Source organism: Prosopis cineraria, unplaced genomic scaffold (assembly GCF_029017545.1).
Source record: "Prosopis cineraria cultivar Desert tree isolate PC_DT_omini unplaced genomic scaffold, ASM2901754v1 PC243, whole genome shotgun sequence".
Classification (NCBI taxonomy): domain Eukaryota; kingdom Viridiplantae; phylum Streptophyta; class Magnoliopsida; order Fabales; family Fabaceae; genus Prosopis; species Prosopis cineraria.
This window is the reverse complement of record NW_026555570.1, coordinates 32,953-59,584: the sequence shown is the minus strand read 5'-3', so window position 1 is coordinate 59,584 and position 26,632 is coordinate 32,953. Positions and strand designations below refer to the sequence as shown.

The window sequence follows — 26,632 nt, the reverse complement described above, 5'->3', positions numbered from 1 at the left end:
GGATACGGCCATATACTGGAATGAGGGAGGATTGAGAGATTTCTGATTTGCCAAACTGGGCAGGATGTCCTCTTCTGCTCTATGTTCTGAGAAGAAACGCTATGAATATGGAGCCATTGTAGCAAGGCCAGCAGTAGAGATGACCGCAAAGAGTTAACACTGGATCATGCAAGAATCCAGGCAGATATTGCATTCAAAGTCGCCAGAAGCATCCCTATCACCATCTGCAATGGCTTCAGTGGCAGAATTCCACTTTTCCAAATAAGATTTATCTCCAGAGGCACCAGCTGGCTGTCCAGAATCCTCAAAGTGATGATCTAAGGCCATTCGTTTTGTTTCACTGTGTGTTAGCTCGAATGCCAGAATCTGACAAGTAGAACATTCAATGTGAGAATCATGATTAACTATACAAACGTCAGATAACAGAGATCTGAACAACTAAGGAAACTGTTGAATCAATCATATATAGTAGCTAATTCTTCCCAATTTCAGATTAGGACAAGAGGACATCTACAATTAGCCATGTGCTTTGAGAAAAGACTTTCTAAAGCCCTCCTAAGAACTCAAATAAACACTGAGATGGTCATGGTGCAAATTTTTGTCTAGCCATCTTTATTCCTTAATCTTTTTTAAAACCTCCTAAGGAAAGCTAGAACAGTACCAGCTTTTTTTTGACAGAAGAGGAATATATTTTCTTCGTTTCTTTGAGAACTTAAGAGAGCATGGCCATTTCTTGTGGTAGGTGTTCACCAAACTAATTTTGAAGCTGTTTTAATCACAAGTTTATATTTCATCTCCATCAGTCCATCAAAATCAAACTACCACCCAATACAGGTCCCAATGGCAATTCTGAGAAAATTGATTTAATTTTCGTCAAAATAGGTCGTCTCATTGACTTGTCTACCATTCTCATTTGTTCAGAACAAACACTTCTCTGTAGGGTGCATAATGTTTAGTGTTTATTGGAAGGAAACATTAAAAATTAGGTAGCAAGTCAGAGCTGTCCTCATTTGGTTGCATTTCAATACTTGGCTAACAGAACTACACGACCACATATGTTAGGGAAGCAATCCAAGAAATAACATATATTATTGAGACAGTGGAAGAAAACAATTCCCAAATATCGAAAGCCATTCATTGAACCAATCATTTAAAACGATTAACCAATTAATCTGATTATTTAATCAACTGCAAAAGTGGATCCCTATATAATCAAAGCAAAGTTCACAAGGCCCTGATATGACTGTTAACTTCCTCGTCCACCTAAATCTGTTTTTTTCTTTTCTTTTGTTTTTTTTTTTTTTTTGCCAATCGTCCATCTAAATCTTAAAGGAAGGAACTGGCACACTGATACTCGAATAATGCTAGGCATAAATAATATCAAAGCATCTTTTATCTTTAAATCACCCCGCCATCAAAAGACCAGCAAAGTCTTCTTTGTATGGAAATAGATTAGTTTAGAAGAATTGAAGTTTATCAGACAGAAAAAGAGCGCCAAGATCCCTTATACTCTGAATACGAAAAATGTTTTTCAAATTATCGTGTGCTGAACGAATGTGACAGAGAAGAAGGGGTTAACATTGGTATGAGAATACATGGTTTGAACATAAACCAGTCAGCAACAAAAAACAAATCCTATTTTTTTTGCTTTTCTCAAGTAGAAGCGAGATTCGGATAAATTGAGTCCAATTAAAAGAACATTGAATCCGTTGATTACGGTACAGGAAGGCATGCCGAAGAAAACAAAGGGAGGGGGAAGGGGACATGGCTTGTATGTCCTCAAAACACACACACACTCGTCCATGATCCTATATATATTAAAGATACTTCTCAAACGAATTTTCCGGGAAAAAAAAGGCACAGTTTAACTCTTTCCGATGATAGGAATAGAAAAAACAAAGCTTTTATAGAAACTTTCATGCACCCAGATGCATCGACAGACTCATTCCACAAGGTTCAGGAAAAAAAAAGCTGAATCTAATGAGCGCAGGAGAGTGAAGAGAGAAGAAAGCGAAATGATTTGATACTTACAAAGAGAATAATGAAAGACCTGTGGCTATGGCAGCAATTAGAAAGAAGGGGCGAGGCAGAAAGACCAGGAAGCGCGAAATACAGTGGACTAAACGAAAAGAGAGCAGTGAGAAATACAGAGGGCGAGGCAAAACAGAGACGAGGGAGGGAGCTTTATATACGATGATAATGAAGACTGACTCTGCGGTTTCAAACCCTCTCTCCACGCACCCGGATATACATATCGTGACGTGGCACCCACAGATTGCAAGTTGCACTCTGATTAATTTACTTATATAAACTTGAAATCAAATTTTTAGAGTAAATTGAATTAGTTTTTAATTGGTTTATAGTAATATGAAGCCTGATGAGGAAATAACCTGACGAATTACGGCTTCATAAAATTTTAATATTAATGTTTATTGTTTATCGAGTTATATATTTTAAGAAAAAGTTGAAAGAGAGATATCAAAACCAAAACCTACTCAATGGATGATCTATATATAGTATAATTTTTATTTTTAATATCAAGCAATTTTTATTAAATAAATAAAAAACGTCACGTAAAGGAAGCGAAAAATAGTTATTTCCTAACAAAAATGTATTTTTTTTTTTTTACTAAAATGTATGTTATATTCGTCCAAGTTTACTGGGTTAATGAGAAGAGAGCAATCCAATTAAAAATGAAAATAGTGAAAAAGTTGTAGATGACTGATAACCTTATACCCCTGTTCATAAAACAGTATTGAATATTAAGAGTAAATAAAATAAAAATTGCAACAAGTTATCTTTTTGAATTTTGATGTTATCCTAGTTCTCCTTTTACATCATTCCTTAAAACTGGGCGCAATGAACCAGATTGGATTATTCAGGAGTTACTATGCCCCCCGTTCGCACCTTAAGTTTTTTGGCAAAGTTCTTTGTAATTCAATTGCTTTTCCTTAAGATTTTTTTTTAGGGAGAATAAAAAGTAAAGACAGTGAAAATATTAATTTCAGATTATTTTTTTAAAAGAATTTTAGTATTTAAACGTGGAAGAAAGAGTATTAAATTCAAAAATTTTAATTGTGAAAAGATCTTAATTTAATATTAATCTTTTTTATGAGATTTTTATTTTGTCATTTTTTTATTTTTATAAAGTGCTGCTTATTTAAAAAAAATTACTGCAATACTGGCTAAACTTTTGTGCTAGTTGTTAAACATTGCCTGTAAATTTTAGTGCTGATGCAAGTTCCAGGCCTTCGGTTCACCGTGTTGAATTTTCTAATCAGCAAAATTGTTCTCATTCTCATGTATGCCTGTGGCATGTGGCTTGAGAATTGTGCCCCCCCCCCCCCCTCCCTCTCTGTTTTAGATAATTAAATCCCGGGACTTCAACTTATAAAAAAATAAAAATAAAACAATTGTTCATGATTAAGCAAAACTTAAACGTGACAAGGTTATTAACTGTAAATTTCATCAAATCAAAAGCTGTTTATTTGATCTTTTTAATCAGATTTTGACAAACTAAAATAGTATTACTGTGCATTATCAAACTTTAAATAAAAATGCAGTAAATTAAACACCAATCAAGTTATCAACTTTTTTTTTTATTGCATTAAAAAACATCTTGTTCAAAGTAGATTAATTAATATTAAATAAAGGCATCTCTCAGGCTCTTACAACAAAAATTTAAATTTTAATTTACTATATTATAAAAAATTAGCTTCTTATATCAGACTTAATCCCTATTGATAATCAAGTTATCGTTTTAATTAAGTGGTTTAATGTTTTGTAACTGCTTTCACAGAAGGCGTGATCAAAGAATGGTGGATGAGCAGGCATTGAATAATTCGTAATACAGTTCGCTTTAAAGAAGTACAAAAGAATTTCGTATTCTTGCAGACAACTAGCCGTATAGGTGTGGAAGAGTATATTGACGCACTTCTCCATCAATGGGCCATGGGTCCATAGCTTTAACTTTCCCTTCTTTTTCATTCTTCGTTTTTTCCCCCAAATACTACGTAGTTGTTCATATTTTTTTAATTATTAATTCAATTTCTAAAATTTAATTAAAACCTATCCAATATTTATAGTTTCCTGACTCAAAAAAATTCATTTTTTACAATATATTGATTTCATATAACTTAATTTATATAATTCTTTAATTAATTTGATAAATTGTAAAATTTAAATTATACTTAATCAAAGTTTTTAAATTATATCGATGATTGATAGAAATTTATAAACAAAAAGTCATATTATTTTTAATACTGGATTTATATTAAATTAATCTTATAGGCTCAATATCAATAGACTGTAGTTTTAAGTAGGGATATTTATGGAACGGGATGGGATCAATACACCTTTATTTTATGTCCCGTATCAAAAAATAATTGAAACCAAATTTTTATTCCATGTTTTATCCTGCCATGAAAGTCGTCTCATCCTGTCAGAAATCGAGATGAGACCGAGACAAAATCAAAACATTCTGCCATCCCAATAAATCAAGCAACATAAAAAAAAAGCTTGAATAATAACATTCATTAATTATAATTTTAAATCACGTAACTTATTGAGTGTAAAACTAAAACAATGTAAGTATATAAATCACACAATTATTGCGCATCAATCACAACTATAAGTGTGTAACTTAAAGTTAATATATATGAGACATAACATACTATGATAACAGTTATAAATGATATCTAAATATTGCCTTATAAGGTATACCTTTTATCATTAAAATTATCAATATAAAAGATTTTTATTTTAAAATAAGAATAGCATGTATTCAAATGGAAATTAATATAAATATAAATTATATTAATATATTCAATTATTCAATTCATATTTTAAAATAAAAAATAATATATATATATATATAATATTCAGGATGAGATAAGATAAGGTATCCTGAAAGCAATTCTATATCTCATTCCTTCCTGCAAATAGAGATGAATAACATGTTTAGGAGAGCTAATTTGAATAATAAACTTGATGCTTTAGCTTCTCAAATGAGCATGTTTTTTAGTTATATTAGTTCATTTAATGTGTAAGCATCTACACTTCCGAGCAACATAGTTGTTAACCCAAAACACCTATTAATGCTATAACTCTAAGAAGTGATAATGAAGTAGGTGAAAACATCAATAACGAAAGAAAAGAAGGGGAAGTTGTGGGGGTTAAGGATGGAATCGGATCAATTAAAATAGGCATAAGTTAAACCTTTCTAATTTAAGTTCCCCTTAGTTCAAGATGTGGCAAATACTATAACATCCCAATTTAAATTTTAATAGTTAATTTAGGTTAATAGAAATTTTAAAAAAATAATATTCAGAGGTAAGAAAATTAGTAAGAGATGATTATTAAATCTAACTCAGGATATAATTCTAAAAAAATTAAAAAAAAATAATTAAAAAATAAAAAAATATTATTAAATTATGATTATAATAAAAAAAGGGAAAGGTATTAAAAAAAAGGGGGGAAGAAGAAGAAGAACAAAATTGCTTTCGGCCGCCCCACAACAATCATTATGTATATATAATAATAAAAAAAAAGAAGAGAGAGAGAAAAGAAGAATAATAAAAAAATATGTGGGACCCACTGAATTTTTATAAAAACTCACTGTTCCTTCGTTTCTTCATTCATTCCTTCGTGCGTGCTGAGACAGAGAGAACACGAGTCGCCGGTGCGAAATCTTTAAATTTTTAAGGTAAGAGTTTTTAATAGGATATTTAGGGTGTGATTTTAAGCTTTTCAAGACTAGTAAGTGTTCTAAAATTTTTCTTAGTCATCCTTCTTCTTTGATTTCTGAGTTTGTAGTGGTAGAAAATTTAAGATCCGGAAGAGGGATGAATTTATGTTAAATAAATATGGTTTTTTAGGTTGTCAGTAGTATAATAAATATTCTAGAATATAAATTTATTGATGATCTTTGAATCTGTGACTTATGGATCAAATTCTAAACTAGATCTGAAAATATATATTGATTTATTGAGGTTTAGATGATTATTTGGGATGATAATGAATTATTATGGTTATAGGATTATAATTCTAAGTTAGAGACTCAATTTTTTAATTTTTGGGTATTTAGATACGAATTTATGAAATAAAAAAAAAATTTTAATAATAAAATTAGTTTAGAAGTTGATTTTTAGATTATTAATGTTTATTGATAATTAAAAGAGGAGTTAAAAATTTTACTTACTAGTTAATTATAGATTTGTATTAAGATTGAGATTAAGAATTATGTTATATTTTTAATTCTATTATTAGAATTATTTTATTAGTTTCAAAAATTAAAACTAATATTTATAAATAATATGTTATTTATAGATTGTATTACTGGTGAAGATTGTGGTGAGAGAGAAATTTTAAGGAATAATTATTTATTGAAAAAGCCACAAGGTCCCATACTTTTAATTTATAATTAGTGTTACTTCATGTTAATTGGGTGATTATTGAGAAAATTATGAATTTTGTAATATTGTAATTGTGCAATATTATTATGAATTTGTTTAATTATTGTGGGAGGTGTTGGGAGACTTGTTATTATTATTATATTTATGTGCCACGTGGTACGCCCCTATTGGAGCTCAATAGGTGGCTTGTAAGGGCTCGGGTTAATCTACCTTTGGCCGAGTAATTTAGCACCGAATGAGGGCTACGGCTTGAGGTTAATGGAGGGATATAAGGATGGTTGTTTGTGTGTATTGTAATATTTCTTATATTTGTTGGAATTATATTCTTTTTAATTCTCACTTAGTAAGCCACACTTAACTGTTTGTATACACTATCATAAATTGACTTTGGTTACTGGAACTTTTGAGTCTCATTATGTGGTTAACAATTTTCAGGAGAATAACCACGGGTGACACGTAGAGGAGTCCCAAAGGCTTAGTAGTATAGATCCACTGTCTCTTTTGGGTATTTAATTTATAATTTATAATGTGTTATATTGCTAATATTAGGGCTTTTTGTTTATTGTCAATTATATGAATATATAAATGTAATCATACCTTTCAAACTATTTCTATTTTTGGTACAATTTTGATGACTGTAATTTTAATATTTGGTTTACTTTGGATTAGTTAAAATGGCATGATTATAAGGCCAAATAACTGGCTTGTGTTGAAAATTGACTAAATTGTTTATTTTACTTGTTGGGAGTATAAGGATGGACAAATGTGATTTAGTTTACTTGTTGGGAGTATAAGGATGGACAAATGTGATTCAGCCTAATGGCATGTGGGAGGTAAAAATTTATCTGAAATGTTATAGTGTGTGAGTTGAAGCCAATTATAAAATATTTTATATTGAAATTATTGATATAAGAATGTGTTGGATGGCTGCAACCCAACTATGGTTGAGTTAAATTATTTAAAAAAATTTAATATGTTACAAATACAATAGTCTCTAGGGAAAACTTGATATAATTGGAACACTTTGTCAACTATATTTTGATATAAAAGAAATGTCTTAAAAAAATAAGATAATTATTTTCATCTTTTCAATACAGGTGTGTTTTCCTTTTTTATGCATAAATTACATTTCACCCTATCTATATCATCGCTCGAGACTTGGATTATATTTATCAAAGAGGGTAGGAATAAAATGACACTAGTATGTAGTCGTAGAATCAAGATCTTACATCAGAAGGGATAGTAGTAGAGCTAGGGTCCTTGATATAAAAAATTTTTTTGCTATCTCTTTCAAGTCCATTACTCTTCTTTCATTATTTCTTTTTATTTCTTTCTTAATTCAACCTTGCAAATATAGTGAGCCAATGAAAGGTATTTGATGAGTTAACTCTTGAGCATTGAATTTTTATTTTTTTATTATTTTTTGATTAATACCTTATTAGTATTCAGAACGAGGATGATGCAAGTTTAGTTTACTCAAATTAAGCTTTGTTCCTATTTTTTAAAAGATAATATTAATATCTAAGTATAGTAAAATTAAGGGCTAATATTTATTAAATTTTGAATTAAAAAGTTAAATTTTATATATGAGTTAAAAAAGCAAGATTGAAATAAATTTAAATTTTAAAATATTAAAATAAAGGATGCAATGTATAAAAGTGAGAAAGTATGATTATGAAATATGAAATTCATGCTACATACATCCCCCAAGATGACATTACGCCGTTTCTTACGAATTCAAATTCATAAGTTTGATTTTTTTAAAATTTGACTATTTTCTAAAACTTAAGTCTTCTGGAGACAAGTCCACAAACCCTTTTTTTTCAACAATAAGATTTTTATTATAATTTACAAATTAATTAAAATATTATAAAATCCAGAGTAAATAAAACCAATCCACTTCTTTAATTATATCACAGTCATAAGTCAAGTTTTTCCATGCTAATACTCAATGCATGCATGTATAAATCTTACATAAATAGGATGAGAGAATAAAAACAATTTTAAATTATCAAAACAGTCTTATATATTGAAAACAATAGCCTCTCATTGCAAAAATACCAGCACAGCCAATATACTCACGGAGTCGCGGTAATTTAAATTTAAATTAGATGTCAAGGAATCAAATACTGCACACGTAAGCTGACTTAACAGATCAAGGCACCAAACCAAAATTTATTTTACATTATCACACTATCACAGAGACAATTTAATTTTGAAATAACAAATTCAATGGGATGGCCACAAACCTCGTTTTAATTCATAAACTAATTTGAAAATAAATTACAAAACATTTATGTTTTCCTCTTTGTTGGAAGGTCAAGAAAATGAATTGTCAATTTTTTTTTAAATCAATACAAGCTTGGCAAGCCATTCAAGCCTGTTTTTTCACAGAAGCAGGCCTATAAAACTTATTATACTAAAAATCCTTAATTTTTTAAGTTTAAATTTTTATAAAATGAATTTAGATGGGTGGCACATTAAATCAGGCTTATATTTCCACTTCTACATATCGATTACAAACATAGTTGTATTGTTTCTTGTTAAGCCAAACACAGGTTTATTGTTTATTATAAAAACAATATCTTACATTATTGCTTCTTTGGTGTTTACGTTAAAACGGCATGATTCTCAATGCCAGTGTGCTTCTGATTCCTCGAGTTAAATTAAAGTGGCCGCCTTCTCAAATGCAAGTTTTAAGCTTACCCCTCACTCAACACTTATCACCCTGACAATAATTTAAATTATTAAATAATATAAACTCCAATCTAATCCCTTTATCCGAATAAGAAAAAGGATAATCTAATCCTAATTGATGTTAGGTCAGCAATGTTCGTAATTAGTCAGGTGAAAATGAAATTCCAGTGTTCAATTATAATTTAAGAGGAAAATATATATACATGTCTCTATATAATTTTTCTCAATTTTAAACAAAGTATCTCAATTTATTTCATTTTAATTAAGTTCTTATAGTTTGATTCATTAAATTTTTTAATTCCTGGATCCTTGAATTTATTCTTTCAAAAGTAAAATTGAGAACTTTTATATTTTTATTCAAAGATTAAACAGCTCTAGAATTAGTGATAAAATTTTTATAAATGAAAATTTATTTAATTAGATTATACTTTAAATAATTTTTATGTATAGAATTTTACTAAAAAAATAAAAAGATGAAAACAGTGCATTAAATCAACTTTTTTATAAAGTCCAAAATTATTTTTGTTTTGGGAAAGTTAATAATTCTTTATTAATTTTGACCTTAAGGGATTAAGATGTTTAATGAATCAAATTATAAAGACTCGATCAAAACAAATTAAATTACAGTGATCTAATTTAATATTGAGAAAAACTAGTAAGACTTGCAGATTAATTTTTGTATAATTAAATAAACAAATCAAACATATTAATGCATTATGATTTTAAAAACAAGATGGAGTATGAAATTTATTTGTTTATTACTTGTTGTGTATGAAACTAGGAAAAATTGATCGAAATGGAGAAAATTTATTTTCTGATGGTGGTCTGCTCTATGATTATTAACGGTGACTCGCCCACATTAAAATGCTGTCCTAGATTTGACGTGTTCTCTCCGTTGAACCAGTCAATTATTCTCCGCATCTCTCAGCTCTCTCGTATTTTGCGGTCACCGGAGTCGGCGCATAGATAGTCATCCCTCGTTTAGATCAATTTAAATTCATGAACATGATATCTTAAAAAAAATAGAACACGTCGTGTGCGTAGGCACAATACACGTGTATTTTCAGGGATAACATTTACTTATTTGCATGTTTAAAGTAACAAGTATCACAAACCATATAACAAAACATAATCATTAATAATAATTAAATTAAATTAAATTAAATTAACATCCGTGAATCCTTTGGAATAGGCAGAACGAAATCCACGTGTCCTAATTTAAGATCATTATATAATTGATATTTATATTGGGTGAATGCGGATCTTCTGAGCAGTGAACCTGAAATGTGGACCGTTGGATGGTTAGCCGGCCATTAATTAGTCACCAGGAATAATGAGCCCACCATCAACGGAGAGGGGCTTCTCCTTTTTCTTTATTCTTCATTTTCTTCATTCTGTCTTCATCATTAAGATAAGTATTGGGAAAAAGTTGACGCTGACTTCCCGGCGGCCATGGATGATTAAACGCTCCGAGAAGAGTCACCGGACTGCTAGCGGCTGGGTGCATGTGGATATGTTTTGCAAATCTAGAAGGTTACCTGATAAAATTACCATTTTAAACATTTCAAGTGTACCCCATTCGTCTCAAATTATGAGATATTTTTAAATATAATTTTATATATCAATAAATCTTATTAAATATATTTAATAATTTTATTTTTTTAAAATAAAAATATAAATTTTTAAAAATATCCTTCATTTAATGCTCAATTGATAAAAGCATATATGAAGAGGTTAATGTTAAAAATGTATCATTAATGAAACCTTATTTTTATTAAAGTATTTTATATTTTGAGATACTGAATTTTTTTTGAAGGTGTCTTATAATTTTAAATGAAAAGAATATATTATAATATACAACTATATATTATATGTTTAGCATGCGCGCACATATATATTCTATTTTTTATGTATTTTAAATATGTATTGCACTATTCATTTGCCCATGTAAATTTCAAATCATTTTATTCACACTGTAGTTAGTATATTACACGAGAGTGAAACAAATGAGTGATGTTTTCATCATACACTTTATTATGCTTCACCAGCATGGATAAATAGTCCAGCTGAAAGAAACTTGATAGTAACTTTTAATGTTTTTTTTATAATAGTGATAATTGTTTATGCCTTTTGACATCCTCCACCTGGTTTTATTGACAAGCAACTTTCACTCCCGGAATTAAAATATATTCAAATCTTATATATTGTATCTGAAGATACAATAAGTTGACAATTTTGTCTAGATTAACATACATACTTTAGTAATTTACTTTTTCCCACTAATATTGAATGGGAGTTAAAAAAAGAATTTTGTGACAAAAAATTAATGACATATCTATGACATATCTTATATATAAAATAAAAAATATATTTCTTTATCTTATAAATACAATCAAAAGAGTTACATTTATGACTTCTACCGATTGTTAACTTGGAGACTGTATTTTTTTTTTTTGAATATTGTGGAATTTATTTGAAGGGGGGATGCACGTGTCATCCAAACAAAATATTTTATTTTGCACTGTACAGTCAATTATGAAGGAGAAAAGTTGTTGTTAATAATTAGTTGTCTTAATGACAATATTATTTTTTTTTTACATTTAAAAGATATTTTGGATTTAAATCCAACATTGACATGATTGTATGCATGGGTGTGTTATGGAAAAGAGCTAAGTTAAAAGTAAAATAAAAAAATGATACTCTCTTTATTTAAAATGTAAGCATTTGTAATCAAATTTTATTTCAATAAAGTAATTATTTATTTTTAAATTAATCTTATTTTTATATTTATTTTTATTAAATATTTTATGATAAATATAAAGTCATTGTTAATAAAAGTACTTTAAAAAAACAATAATTACATCTTAAAAAATTAAAAATATTTTATATTTTTTAATATTTAACTCCTTAAAAAATCCTATGGAATTGTCACATCAGCGATCAGTCACTGTATATCAAATGGCCCAGGACAAGTCAATTTTTTTTTTCCCCTTTACATGGACAACCAACCAGAGAAGTATCGCTTGAAGGAAAACTGGACTTTAAGAGCCCAGTTGGCAGACTCAAAGGTCCATGTGGCAGCCCATTTGTATAATTCATCTCTGTCGGCCCCCAAAAAAAAAAAACCAGTGTAAGTCATCTCAGGAACATGTTTCATCGGGTGTTTGCAGGATGGTTTGATTATGATATCCCTGAACAAGGCAGCTGCATGACTTGCCAAAGCATGTCAATAGAGGGAAGTGTGGTATGTTGTAGGATCTAGGTCCCTCACCCTGCTTTGTGCAGAGGATTGCATTGGAATTTGTTAGAAGGAGATCTGATATGATCCCTTCTTGGTTTGTTGTCGTGTGTTTTTTTTTTTATATTTTCAATGTAATGGAATGTAATATACAATTTCTTGTAAAAAAAAAAACTAGAGAAACACTAGGTTAAACTATTTTAAATTATAAGTATTTTTAACATTAATTCTCTATTAAAAATTAAAATGTGTAGAGAGATATAAAATTCTAAAAATAAAATTTTGAGGCATAATTAAAATTGTGAATTTTTTTAAAAAAATCTACAAAAAATGAGAGATTTGTGATTACTAACCTTTGATCGTGAACAGTGTGGCTTTACTTGCGAAAATATTTGTCTTGCGCTGGTTGTCGGAAATTTTCATTTTACGTTGCGGAGAAATCACTCCGTGGAATACACAGCCCACATTGAGAAACCCAAAACTGAGTTAACACCTTGCTTCTTCATATTTCATGCCCAACCCCTTTATGCCACGAAACAAATTGGGATACTCATTAGAAGCAAGTTATTCACAACATAATAAATTAGTATTTCAATTTTTTCGATACTCATTTAATAATCAGTCATGTCTAGAGCATAATTGCCTTCAATCTAATAAGAGGTTGCATGTAAGAAATAAAAAAAAATGTTCTTCATTTAGACAGTGTTTTAGATTGGTAGATTTAGATTTGAATTCTAAATTTAAAATTTCATATATAAATTCACATATTTAAAATATTTTATTAAATAGTTTAAAAAATTTTAAATAAAAAAATAGTTGAAATTTAAAATGAAAATAAAAAAATATAAAAAATTGTGAGTTTATATATTTTTTTAATTGATAAGAGACAAGAATAGAACATGAAAAAATATATGAGAATACAAAAGCATTGATAGCAAAACAAAAGGAAAATAAGATGTTTGAAGAAATTAAAATTTCAATTGATCAGGATGTTAACAAAAAAAATTAAAATATAAATCTGGATTTGAATTCAAAAATTCTTACGTAGTCAGATAAAGAATTTCATTCAAATCAAAAATTTAATCGAAATACCCATCAGTCAAAAACACCATTATTTTATTTCGTAAAATTCTTCCATTGTTTTAGTCAACATGCAAAACATCCTCAATAAAAAATAAAATACCATACAATGATTTTACCAGGGGGAATTTGATAGGATATAGAACAAGGAGAGTTGAAAGATGATCTGATGATATGTCTGACCAAAGCCGGTAAAAATATTTTATTAATAGGAGGTGGAAAAACACAGGCAACAAAATTGAAAGCTGGCAAGCAGTAATATCCTTAGGCTGGGCCTTCCGACTTTAAAGGGTCAAACTTGAACTTATCCACACACAAAATTTACCCTCTAATACTAAAAAAAAAATGTAGATTCAATTGATAAAAATTTAATCAATGTTTTATAAGTTCATGGTTTTAAATCCTGATTGTGAAGATTTTGTTAGTAAGTGGTCTGTGAGTATTTTTATAAATTTTCTTTGAATTTGGATTCATATGCTAACCCTGATGACTTCTCAGGTTTCAAGTCGCTCAGATATTAATGGAAGCAAATTAATTGGAATTGGCGGGGTTAGGACAACAAATAATTGAACCAACCATATAATCCAACGCCCTCACGTCAAGTTGAAGTCTTTCCACCGTTTCTATTATTATTTGACAATCTCCTGCACGAGATATGACAAGCTTGTCGAGCAAAAATCCCAATTCACCGGGCAGGGCACGTGGAGATTGCTGAGAGGGAGAAGTCAAAGACAGGCATTAAATTGGGATAGAAAGTGGATGACAAGGAAATTGCATATAGTTTACGGGATAAGGACAGGCTTTTTTGCTTGGCCGAGAGGGCAGAGTGGCTTGGTTGGGTTCTTTCAAATTCTGATGCGCTGTTGCTTTCCTGGCCAAAAGTGATCAGCTGATAAAGGAGGTCTTTGCATGTTTATCTTCCCCCTGAAGGACTTCCCTCCCATGACTCATGATTCCATATCCCTACAAAGAATATACTGTAGCATCCATCCCAAGCGATACTTTATGCACTATTTGCATAATCAATACTCAGTAGCTTTCATTGTAGGCAGCAAAGAACCTGAGTCAGGTTAGTGGGACGATTCATCAAACCTGGGTCAACCAACAATCAACCTATTTCTTTTTTAAAAAAAAATCTGTGCTTAGCATAGTTTTTTTATTTTACGATTCATCAAAGCTAAACATTATTTTTCTTCATATGATAAAATTAATTAATAGTCATAAGTTCGTGAATTTCAAAAAGCTATCCTATCCCACTGTACTTTCTATGATTCGTTTTTCTGTGGATTGGCCATGAGAATCAATTATCTATCCAGAAATAAAGTTTTGGTGAAAAATATTCAAGCACCTCCATTTGTGCATAATTGATTATATTACCCCAAACCCAAATCACATTTTTGCTTAAGTTATTCTCACCGGCTTGTCAATTTCAGTTATACCCCTTTGAGCATTTATTGCTTGTCAGAATTTTTAACCTACGAAGTGTGTCCCTGGCTTCGTCTGGACGTTAATGTTCAAAGAGTGTGAACTGTGACAAATCAACAAAGTGACTGCCTCAGCTCGAGACAAAAAGGAAAGTTTCTACAAAAACAAAAAAAAGAAATAAAAATATTTATTATTTATTATTAAAGAGAACAAAACATTAAACGTGAGAAAAATTAAAAAAAAACTGTAACATTGATAAAAAAATATTGTTAAATATTAACATTTATAAATTTATAATAAAATTTAATTTAAATTTATATTACTTATCAATATATGTGTGCTGAACAATTTTTAAAACAGTAAATGTATCATTATTATATTTTTATTAAATAAATCAAAATAAATTTAATAATATCATACGCAATTTTATTTCCCCTAAAACTCATGTCTTTTATTGTCATTTACACATCTAAAGTTAATTTAAATTAAAATCATTAAAATTTCTTTAATTTTATCAAAATTAATTTTAAAAACTATCATTCAAACACCTTCACATCATAATATAATCACTTTTAATTAAAATCTATTATATTAATTAATTTTTTATATCCTATTAAAATCTAAACACACTTTTAATTTGTTTTTCCATTAAAAACCGCGTTGATACCCAAAATGGGCTCGCCCATTTCTTACTTCTCCCTTTCCTCCCTGCTCTCCTAGGATCCGTTCATGATTATAGGCAAAGACAATATCACATGAGTTCTTTCCACCATGAATTTGAGTAATTGACCACTGATGTAAAGCTCTCATATTCACCAAAAAATAAAAGTCGATTGGACTGTGATAAAAACAGAGATCAAAATACAATGATACGCATACGAAGCAGGGAAAAACCAGAAACTTTTCATTTTTGAATTTTCTTTTTTATATTCCGGAGTGTTACAATTTATCTCTTTCTCACTCTAGAAATCATAAGGGAAAAATTGCGAAACATGGGAAAAAAAGTTGAGCTCTCTGCCCATAAAATCAGATTAAGTCTGCAGACAGCTCGAGGCCAAAACCACGGAGAGATGATAAAAACGCGAGACAAATAAAATAACCAGAAGCTCTGGGTTCATCTGTGCGCAGTGACCAACGTTTCAATAAATCGCAAACCGTCAAATTTCGGCACGAATTTGTTACCCGACGATGATGACCTCACCGACGAGGATTCCTTGTGGCCGTTCACAGCCAAACCATCCTGCAAAACAAAAAGTCTTTGAAATCAGTTTTCCGACAGGAAATCAACAAACAGACAGACGCAAGAAATTGTTAAAAAAAGGACTAATCCAGCACAAAAATCTCAGATCCCAATTTTTTAGTCTAGTCTCAATCAAGCGGGGGAAAACTCGCAAGAAATTGGAATCCCCGCCACAAATTGCGAAGCTGAACGGTACCTGATGAGTAATCGTCGCGGGGCACGAAACTGAGACGACAGTGGCAGCAACGGTGGCCGCAAGGAGGCCAGACAGCTTCATTGTGTATAGATACTTGATCTGATTTTCTCACCGGAAAAGACGGAAAGCAATAAGGAGAGAGAAAGACAATGTAGATTGCTACAATTGTTTGACGGCACACACATATATAGGTGGGGCTCCTCAGGGTTTGTGGCTTCGTGCTTCTTTTCTGCATGATGACCAACGACGCGGCAACAATCCCTTGTGGACGGCCAAGAAAGCTTATCCCCTCTTTCTTCTTTTTAAATTACGAGTTTGCCCCTCTCCTTCAAAAAATATTCTCTCATTTTAGCATTTAAATATAAAAAGCGTGCCACGCAAGTTTTTTTGAACGCATAATTGTCAAGCGATGTGATTCACACGAATGAATTCCATTTTAAGGATAGAAAGAAACGCAATGCTGCTATTGTAAATAGAAGGGACCCAGCTTCTCTTCAATCACGCACTACCCAATTTGCCCTCATGTCTTCTTTTATTTGAACTTGACTTCTCTCCATTTTATCTTCTCTTCACTTTTCATATCAATCGTTGGATTCATTTTTAAATGGTTGGGATTTGATGTTTCATGAAATTATTATTAAATTAATAATAATTTCATGAAATATCAAATTTCAATCATTTAAAAATGAATTCAATAATTGAGATGAAAAGTAAAAGGAAAGTGAAAAGAAGAAAAAAATGAAGAGAAGCCAAATTTAAATAGAAGAGGACACGAGGGCAGATTGGGTAGTGCGTGACATTTTTTTAATGTGGAGTTGGGCGTGAATCTGATGGGGCCAATGATGTCGGGGAGCCAGGATGATAGAGTGACACGTGTGTGGTGGCGATCTAACCGACCACCTAAAGCCATTTTCTTTGCAGCTGTTTATTCTTTAATTCAGGTCCGAGACGTTCGGCAGACGCTTGCTGTTGGAGCGACGGTTGCAATTTGGAAACAACTCTTGCCTTTTACCGTATTATCCTCCGCTCCGTTCATTGCGTGGCCAGAGAAAAATTGCCATCGAATAATTTTTTAAAATATTTCTGAGATTTTTTTATCACACATAATATAATATTTTTATAAAAAATCGTGCAACATCCTTCTTTTGTCCAAGCCTTTTTTTTTTTTAATTGAAGGCTATGAATAAACCGTATTAATTAATAAGATGGGTTATATTAGTGTATAAAATATTACAACAATCAGACGGCGGGATATTAAAGATACGAATATATAAATTGTCAGTATAAGCTTGATGAGATAACCAATTGGTACATTTATTTGCCTCCTTAAAAGTGTAGTCAAATGTGATTGTCTAGTCTCGTATAGTGGAGTCTCTGATTTTATTAATGATAATAGTGAGTGGGTAGGTAGTAGATAATTCATTGTGGATTAACAAGAGAGCTTCTGTAGAGTCAGTTTAGACATTAACTTTCTTAAATTTTTTAACCCAACAAATGTTTAAACCTTTCAGGATGCACATAAATTCAGTAGCCATACTTGGATAATAACCTGGGTATCTAGAGTAACCATTGATCCAATTTTCTTGATTGTTTTAAATAAGACCCCCGCATTTAGTTGCACCGTGAATGTTGACAGAGCTATCGGTATCCAATCTAACCCGACTTTCTTCAGGAGCAAACCATCTAGTTGTTGCTCTATCTCCTTTTTGAGTTAGAAAGTTAATTTTATTTTGAAGATATTAATCTCTAAGAATATATAGGATGCTGGTAAAAGCAATGTCTCTATCTCGAGTGTCTTTTCTGAATGTAAATTTTTGCACCTTTCTTTTTAAATGTCCCAGCACATGTGGACATAAAATTTCTACCAAAAGGTTCTTTTGTTTAAGCTTTAAAGTAAGGAATACTACCTTACCTTTAGCACCTTACATCAATGGAATGGTGGATGATATGATACCATACCAAAATAGGTAGCCTCTTCATTTAAAAATATAAAATATTTTTAATCATATCTCATCGTTCAATAAAATAATTATTTACTTTTAAGTTAATCATATTTTTTTATATTTATTACTATTAAATATCCTATAATAAATATAAAATTATTATCAATTGAGGCATTTTAAAAAAAATTATACGTTAAAAGATTAAATATGCCTTACATTTTTAAATATACAACTCTTTAAAAATTGTCTTTTAGCATAAATAAATGTCATGTTATCTTATGCCATGACACGAGGCTTGCGTTTCCTTGTTCCTTGCGGAGATATTCTTTCTTCCAGAGGTGTGATTGTGTAATGTGGTTGATTAGATATGAGAGATATACTTGTGCAAAACTGGATCATCATTTTAAACTATTCTTACAAAGAAATTAATAAATATATCAATTGAATCATCATGCATTTCACGGTACTTTTGAAATCAGAATTTCTATGATACACTTTTAGGGCGTAAAAATTTGTTATTTTTTTTTATATAACTTGATCATGTTTTTTCTTGCACAAATCCTTCCGTGCGTTTTGATTGAAAACAAAAAGGTTATAACCTTTAATGAAAAGGACCAGGTACTTTTTCTTAGGCCAGAGGAATTTCACTTCTCTCACAATTTCAGATGGCTTGAGCTCGATTGTGACAGAATTGATGTTAAAGAAACTGATTCGCAGGTGGCTTTTTCATTAGTATACTAATTAAATTTACCCATGTCACTCACCCTTTGCTTGCTTTGATGGAAATGTTTTAGCAATGGCTGATGATGGGATTGGTTAAATTGCTGCTTTTTTTTTTTTTTAAACTATTCCTCTGTTTTTGTATGATTTTTAATTTTAATGGAATGACCAAAATCCTATTTTGCCATCCCAATAGCGGCAGGAAAACTGTAACTCAACTGATATTTGGATCGCATATGTGAATTGAATCTTCTTTTTTATCAAAACAAACTAATAACCACAGTAAGTGGTAGTCCACACAGTGAGACTTACCTCATTCTGCTACCAATATTATAGTTTGGTTATACAAGTGCAGTTTGGTAATCCAATTTAAATTGACATTCTAATCCAAATTGGATTTGATGACTATCATAGTTTTATGTCGCAACTTTTGTTAATATCATAAATGCAACTAACTTTATAGCCAGCGGTGTGCATAGTACAGATAATGTGCCTCAACCAACCCTGCAAAAATGGAAGCTGCATCAATGAGTCGATCATATATGAATGACAAAGTTCGTTCTCCTTTGGACTAAACACGAAATAGTTAACAAAAATCAGCACTTGAATAAAAAGATCCTTACGTTGAGCAATCCATGCTATCAGAAATAGGGAAACTGAGATGGGTACCGCAAAGGACAGGGAGATCATCAATTTTGTAGGGAATCAAAGGTGGTGCAATCCCCTTCACCATGAGCTGAATGCACCAGCAAATCTTGCGAGGACCTGTTCTGTGATGTGCTAATATGTTAAGCTTCTCTACGTGGCTGCAACATCTTTTCGGGGGATTCTCAAAAGCTGGATCCCCCACCAGGAATTCCAAGCAATAATTGAAGTATTCAAATATACGCTCACACGTTGAATATACATCACCTGGCTCTGCTACTACTTTTCTTGATGCCTCATCTATGTCTAATCCACTTACCACTACCAACATTAGTATTGAAATAACCGCGATGCGAGCCATTCTTCTGAGTGTAGAAAGAGGTTAATGCTCATGTCGGTTTTTATAGGTCGCAGTTCTTAGAGCTGTTGATAAAAAGCTTGAACAACTAAACTGCATGCCATTTTTATGTTCCTTAAATCCCTCAAAACTGTTGGAACCTACACTTTCCCACAGAAATTGGGTTTGCACAGCATAACTGGACGAAAAGACTACTCCTTGCATCATATGCTTGCTTTGCTTCTAGATTTAAACAACCAAACCCCAGCTAGTTGACATAACATACTTATCATTATTTTTTCCCCAAACAAACAGGATTAAGTCACCTATAATCAATGAATTGTCTTTATTAAGATTCCAAAGAATTTCAATCCAGATTTAAACCCCATGATTCCGCATTCATTCTCTCACTTCTGCTTGCATCATTGAACGTGGAAAGAAGGTGATTGATTGATTGCTGTCTTGGAATATGTGTGTGTCTATATATATGCTTGATCGTTGGCCCCCCAGAAGAGGAATGGACGAATGGCTGATTGCACGGTTAGCTGACTGGACTAATGGTGCACCACAAATGTTAGACAGCATGTTTTTCTAGTTTGATGCGTGCCTAGACGCTCCTACCAATTGAAATTTAGGGCACGCACAGCCAAAAGAATTATGCAAGGAAAAAATTGCAGCTATAAATGAAGCTGCTCATTCTGCCCTTTTGTTAAATTGCATTTCCCGTTGAAATCCCAGAATTGATAGTGCAATACGGAAAGTCCACTGCTAGGTGAAAATCCGAAGGGGAAAATGACGAAATCCACTACATCAACATTTAGCAGAGCGTAATCGACAATGAAATCAGACTCATCAAGCTCATATGTCAGTGATCAAAGACTTCAATATATCTCCCGGAAGACCAAATCATATCTTGGAATCTGATTGAAGTTCCTCTCCTGGCATCTATAGGCTATCGCGATGGCAAGACATCGGCTGATTAAGATTTTGGACAAAGCAAGGCATGAAGACAAAACCGGTTAAAAACTAATTAACTCAAGTGGCTTATATGAGGCTGTAGTTGAGATTTTATCAATTTTAGGTGCTCATATCACGAACAGAAGAGGCTTGTAAAAAGTTCCTTGATTCAGGATTTACCACAAAGGCTTGTATAGCCATATTATTCGTTCTAGGGTCAATGAATCTACAAACTTGTCAGACGCACAAACAGATATGAACATAGAAATACTTCATCAGCTCAAGATAATTACTCCTTTATTCACTGCCTTAAATTCCATGACTACTGCAAAATCCAAAAAGCGCATTATCATGTTACCCCAGTTTGACGCAAATCGAGTTCAAATTAGCCACGTCAAGGCTAAATACGGTTAGTTGAGACAGTATTCTACGAGTGTTCTTTTTCCTCGACCACAAGGTACTGAGACATACTTACGCATCATTGGAAGAACATGTACATGAAGCTAAAACAACGAGCCATTTTTTTGGGTTGGGGGGCTACAAACTGATTTCCCATCTGAAGGTATGGAATAAGCTGAACTAGGTTATTAATCCCTGGCTGATAAACATTAAAACTCCGTAATAATTCGCCTCGTGAATTGGAAAAGATAACTGTAATTTGCCTGGACTTCGTTTTGCATATTCTAACAACTTCGGCTCACGCAGAAATATTCAGCATTGCCTGGAACCACCAATGGATTGCAGGAGAGGTAAGGGAAGAGGATTAAATTTTTCGGTTGGTGAACAAAGCACAAGTGAAAAAGAGACACATGGCCAAAAACACGCGTTTATGCACGCTGTTTTTTCCCAGTATATTAGGATATAAAGAAAATGACAATTGGCTGCCAAAAGCAAAAGGGAAAAGAAAACGCTGACTAATGGGGGATGACTGAAGCAGAAAATGACATACAAACTACTATTTCTCACGTTTGTAGATGACCTATATCAAGAAAAATGGATTAGAATAAATAATAGCCTACAAACACTATAAGGTCGACACAGCAGGAAAAGTAGAAAAAAACTTCCATGGACGGCGACATAGATGAGTATATTTCACCTAACATCGCCACAAAGAAGTGAAGAAATAAGTACTTAGTTGTCAAGTCGACGACCATTATTCTGCTTCAGCCTAATAACTCGTTCCTATTATCCTTTTCTACTTCACTTGCATATTCCTTAAAATCCCATCGATTAAACTGAATCATCCTCTGAAGCCACAATTCATTGTACAGTCCATGGCCAAAACTACGAGGGTCTGCCACCTTCTGTTAAGGGTCCTGGCCTTTGGTGCGACCCTTTCATCCATCATTGTCATGGCTACTAGCCACGAAACAGTTAGCTTCTTCACGGTATCCTTGGAAGCAAAGTACACCCATTCCTCTGCCTTCAAGTAAGTGTCTATCACTGTCAATTGATTCTTTCATTGTTCTGCAGAATCGTTTCCTTGATTCATAAGCTGACTATTTGGTTTATATATACCAAAACTTTTTCTAGGTACTTTGTAATTGCCAACTCTGTAGTGGCCGTCTACGGATTCTTGGTCCTCTTTTTGCCCTCAGGAAGTTCTCTCTCTCAATTCGTCATTTTCTTTGATATGGTAACCACCTCGACCGTACAGTACTAATATCACCATTTTTTGTGGATTTTCACTAGCTTGTATATTACACAATCAGCTGATAGATCATGTCTTGAGAAATTTTCAAGAGGCTTGAAGTGGAAATTGTATGAGAGCTATACAATGACGGGTTAATGTTTTGTGCAGGTGTTCACGTTATTACTCACCTCAAGCGTATCTGCCGCATTGGCTATGGCTTATGTAGGCAAGAAAGGAAATAGCTATGCTGGTTGGCTGCCACTATGTGGTCAAGTACCCAAATTTTGCCATCAAGTGACAGGAGCTTTGGCCTCTGGTTTTATTGCACTCGTTATATATATTATTCTTCTTTTTCATTCCATTTACAGCATCTACCTCTTCTTCAAGTAGATAAAACTTGAAAATAGCGCTTTTAAGCTTCAGGGAAAGAGTCCTCCGCTGTTGGATCTCAAGTGAAAATCTCTTTCTCATCAGTTTTGCTCTTTTCGCTAATTTGTCTGCCTTTCTTGTAATGTCGTCGTCGTCCCCCGGGGAGGGGGAGTCAGTTTGGTTCCTTCCCATATGATATTTGGTAACGGCTGTGGAAGTATTTAATAACTAATATAATGCATGTATCAGATGATATTTTGGCAGGATACAACCTAAGATATCTTGTTTCTCATACAGTATTACGGTCAAGCTCAAATGTTATTACTCAAAATAATAGGGTAAATGAAAATGAATCTGCTTACTTTGTTCATTGATGAAGTTGGTATATGTGCAAAGTACACGAGTAAAGAATAAATCAAAAATATAATTATTGGTTCATATAATTTTATTGAATTTTACTTTTAGTTTTTATAATTTTTTCAATGAAAATATTGAAATTATAAGGATTTAAGTAATAAAAATAACCTAATTTTGTTGAAACTATAAGGATTAAAAATATTAAAAAAATACAAAATTAAATATAAAACTTGATAAAACTATAAAGATTGGTGATTGTATTTTTTTAAGAATAAATTGAATATCTACAACCAACTACCGAATGACTAATTTAAGTTACACTAGTTAATATACTCATTCTATTTTAAATTATAAGATATTTTAAGAAAAGATTCAACGTCCCAAAATATAAAACTTTGATAAAAATAAAACTTTATTAATTATACTTTTTCAATATTACTCTTCTATATATTTTTTTTTCAATATTCTTTTATCAATAGCGTATTAAATTAAGGGCATTTTTGAAAGTTTACTCTCTCTGTTTTTATTTATAAGAAAAACTATCACTTTTAACTTTTTATATGAGTAAAATCACATTTTTTAATACCCATTTATTGCAAACTTCTCAAATACCCTTTATATTTTTATTATTCATACTCATAATAAATAATTAATTAAGGCTTGATTAATACAATTAATAAAGGATATTGTAGTACAATTCTTTTATGTTAAGACATAATTAATATAATTAATTAATTTTTTTAAATTGTGCGACGGAGTTTTTTTTTTCTTGTGGATAGAAATGGAGGGAGTAGTCCCTTTAGTCCTATTAATAGGGCAAAAGGAGAATAATTTTTTTAGTTTTTTTGTAAATCACATCATTAAAATTTTATCCTCAATATTTTTTTTATCCTTCATTGAATGTTGGAGATAAAAAAATATGTTACTAAAGTGTGTATATTTAATAGGAGTAAAGTTAAAACTTATTAAATGTTAAGACAGAGTTAATGAATTTTAAGATTTTCCTTGATATTGGTAAAATATGTCAGAAGTGACTTACAAATATGATTAAAGGAGTGTATTTTTTTCTTCAAAAAGCAAGGTTTTAAAATATATTTAATGAGTTTTATTGATATGTAAAATTTTATTTACAAATATCTTATAATTTGAGATAAATGAAGCATCTAATAAATATTGTGACTCAATGAAGTATTGACAAGATTCAAGATCCGCAAAATTAGGTAGAAGCAATTAATTTGCTTGGTTTCTATCTACTCTAATGAGCCATTTACCATTCCTATGGAAAGAGGTCGATTTCTCAACCTCGACTTATTCCAAGTGAACACAGCATGCAACAATGGGAGAAAAACAATATAAAATGCATGTACCAAAAAGCATGACAGTTATTTAATACCTCTGAGCAACATGATCTGTTGATTTTGCCACAAAATAATGCTCCTTTATTTAATGATCCAAACGCCACCATTGAATTAATGATATATAATTAAGCATAGTCTTGGCCAAAAAAAAAAAATTAGCAGAGTACCCCTCTAGTATTATTTATAAAGCATTTTCAACATATTTAATCAGAATTAAAAAAAATCTTAAAACTCATTAATTTTATTTAAAAATTTAATAATTTTTTAAATTTATCTCTATTAAATATATATGTTTTAATAACATATTTTCTCTCTTCAATATTTAATAAAAGTCAAAGAAAAAAATTTGTGATAAAAATTTAATAAAATGACTTATAAATAAAATTTAAAAAAAATTTCTTTCTACCTTATAAATAAGATAAGATGAAATAGTTTTGGAGCAAAATGCAATACTAAAGCACTTAGATGGTATGACATACACTGGGATTATCATTCTTTACTCTGATTAACAAGAATGACAAAGCCTTGCTTCTGTATATATCATCACCCTAACCTACCTGGTCATTGATGTATGCCCTATAAGATAACTGGAGACAAGTTATATTTATCAATAAAATTTAATAATAACACTTTATAAATTTATTTTTTAAAATAAATATATAAACTTTTTAAAATATCTTTTTTTAATATAGTTCTATATTTTTTGTCGTTTAAATTCTCTCTTAATTTAAGTGTAATATTAAAAAAATAGTATTAATAAGATTTTATTTTTATTAAATTATTTTATATTTTTATATAATAAATTTTTTTAGTGTTGTTTTATAATTTGAGACAGACGAATAATCAAGCAAAAAGACTCCTCGTAATAAATTCGATGGGATTATCAGGTTGTCCATGGAGAGTGAATAGCCAACCATTTGCTGATAGAATTTTCAGGTTAATAGCAGAATTTCAATCGATACTCCGTAGAAAACAAGAATCATATCCTTGTCAATTCAAACGAACAATTTTCGTAGGCTTCCAAAAAGTTATCTTTTCATTTGAAGTTAGCTCCAAAAAGTGTTCCATTGGTCCTTGAGATTGACCTATCATGCATTGCATGGGCGCATCTTCTGTGATCCAAAACCAACACTAACGGTAACTTTGCATGCTTCATGGTCCTTTCCTGACAGGATGCTCCCAAATAAAAGTCGCGTCTGTTGACATTTGTGTTCTTTATAGATCCCCTGTATCCAACCGATAATGGGTTTAATACATATAAATCAACAACTGCGGTTCAAGTAACAGTGTCTTGTTGGTGTTTTGATCATCGTTGTGGGTTCCATATTCGGGCCTGCACCGTGGTCTTCCTGGCAGTATTGACTATGGAGGACATTGATTGGGATTGGCTGCTTTACAACTGTCATGACTTTCAAGGGTCCAAATGTATATCCTGCAACTCGTTCTTAAAGGTTGCGTAACTAAGAAGGAAAGACGTCAAACTGATGGACAAGTCAGAATTTGAGGTTGTTAATTGATCTCACAATATTTTATTTTTATGTCGACAGTCGACCCCATGGATATGATTAAGCTGGTGGGGTGCGACCAATTAATACTCTATGCATCCAAGTTCGCCTCCACACGTTACACCCGGCCCATCATCGTGTGATATGGATATATCCTCAATTCTTTTTTATTATATTTTGTTTTTACTTGGACCAATATTAATACATCATCGATTCAGACCGCGTCCACTGTGACCGGGAGGCCAAGATAAGTACATTATTTAATAGGAATCGGAACCGGACTGCTGCAGACACATCAATTTTACATAAATCATCATATATAGATATATATATATATATATATATAGCGGGCGCTGCCAGCACATACGAACTATTTTTTCCGTGTTATTATCACCTTTCTTTTCCATCCTTAAATAATAAATGGGCGTTCATTCTGGCCGAGAAAAATGAATATCCTATTACTTTGATCTCGTATTTAATTAACAAAATAAAACACAGACAAAGAAAGAAGAACTTGTC

General features: G+C 31.3%; 2 protein-coding genes and 1 long non-coding RNA gene across 3 annotated transcripts; 1 reads left to right on the top strand and 2 right to left on the bottom strand.

Annotated features, from left to right (window-relative positions):
• Window positions 1-10,209: 10,209 nt before the first annotated feature.
• LOC129296032 (uncharacterized) lies at window positions 10,210-15,960 on the bottom strand. The gene is made up of 3 exons (XR_008589682.1): window positions 14,005-15,960; window positions 12,702-12,870; window positions 10,210-10,648 (listed from the first exon to the last, which is right to left on the bottom strand). It is a non-coding gene; the product is annotated as an uncharacterized LOC129296032 (long non-coding RNA).
• Window positions 15,961-19,211: 3,251 nt separating this feature from the next.
• On the bottom strand, window positions 19,212-21,687 carry LOC129296030 (non-specific lipid-transfer protein 13-like). Its single transcript, XM_054934628.1, has 2 exons — window positions 19,576-21,687; window positions 19,212-19,456 (listed from the first exon to the last, which is right to left on the bottom strand). Exons 1-2 carry the CDS (start codon window positions 19,956-19,958, stop codon window positions 19,447-19,449), a joined length of 393 nt encoding a protein of 130 aa, XP_054790603.1. The 5' UTR covers window positions 19,959-21,687; the 3' UTR covers window positions 19,212-19,446.
• A 266-nt stretch (window positions 21,688-21,953) lies between these two features.
• On the top strand, window positions 21,954-23,263 carry LOC129296029 (CASP-like protein 1C3). Its single transcript, XM_054934627.1, has 3 exons — window positions 21,954-22,320; window positions 22,425-22,527; window positions 22,693-23,263. The coding sequence occupies exons 1-3, from the start codon at window positions 22,166-22,168 to the stop codon at window positions 22,912-22,914; spliced, it is 480 nt and encodes a 159-aa protein (XP_054790602.1). The 5' UTR covers window positions 21,954-22,165; the 3' UTR covers window positions 22,915-23,263.
• The last annotated feature ends 3,369 nt before the right edge of the window (window positions 23,264-26,632 follow it).

Excerpts from the sequence above, each read along its gene's own strand:
- LOC129296030 (XM_054934628.1), bottom strand. The coding sequence starts at position 19,958 with ATGGCTCGCATCGCGGTTATTTCAATACTAATGTTGGTAGTGGTAAGT.
- LOC129296029 (XM_054934627.1), top strand. The coding sequence starts at position 22,166 with ATGGCCAAAACTACGAGGGTCTGCCACCTTCTGTTAAGGGTCCTGGCC. Across the intron at positions 22,321-22,424 it reads ACCCATTCCTCTGCCTTCAA|GTACTTTGTAATTGCCAACT; the intron begins GTAAGTGTCTAT and ends AACTTTTTCTAG. Across the intron at positions 22,528-22,692 it reads TCGTCATTTTCTTTGATATG|GTGTTCACGTTATTACTCAC; the intron begins GTAACCACCTCG and ends TGTTTTGTGCAG.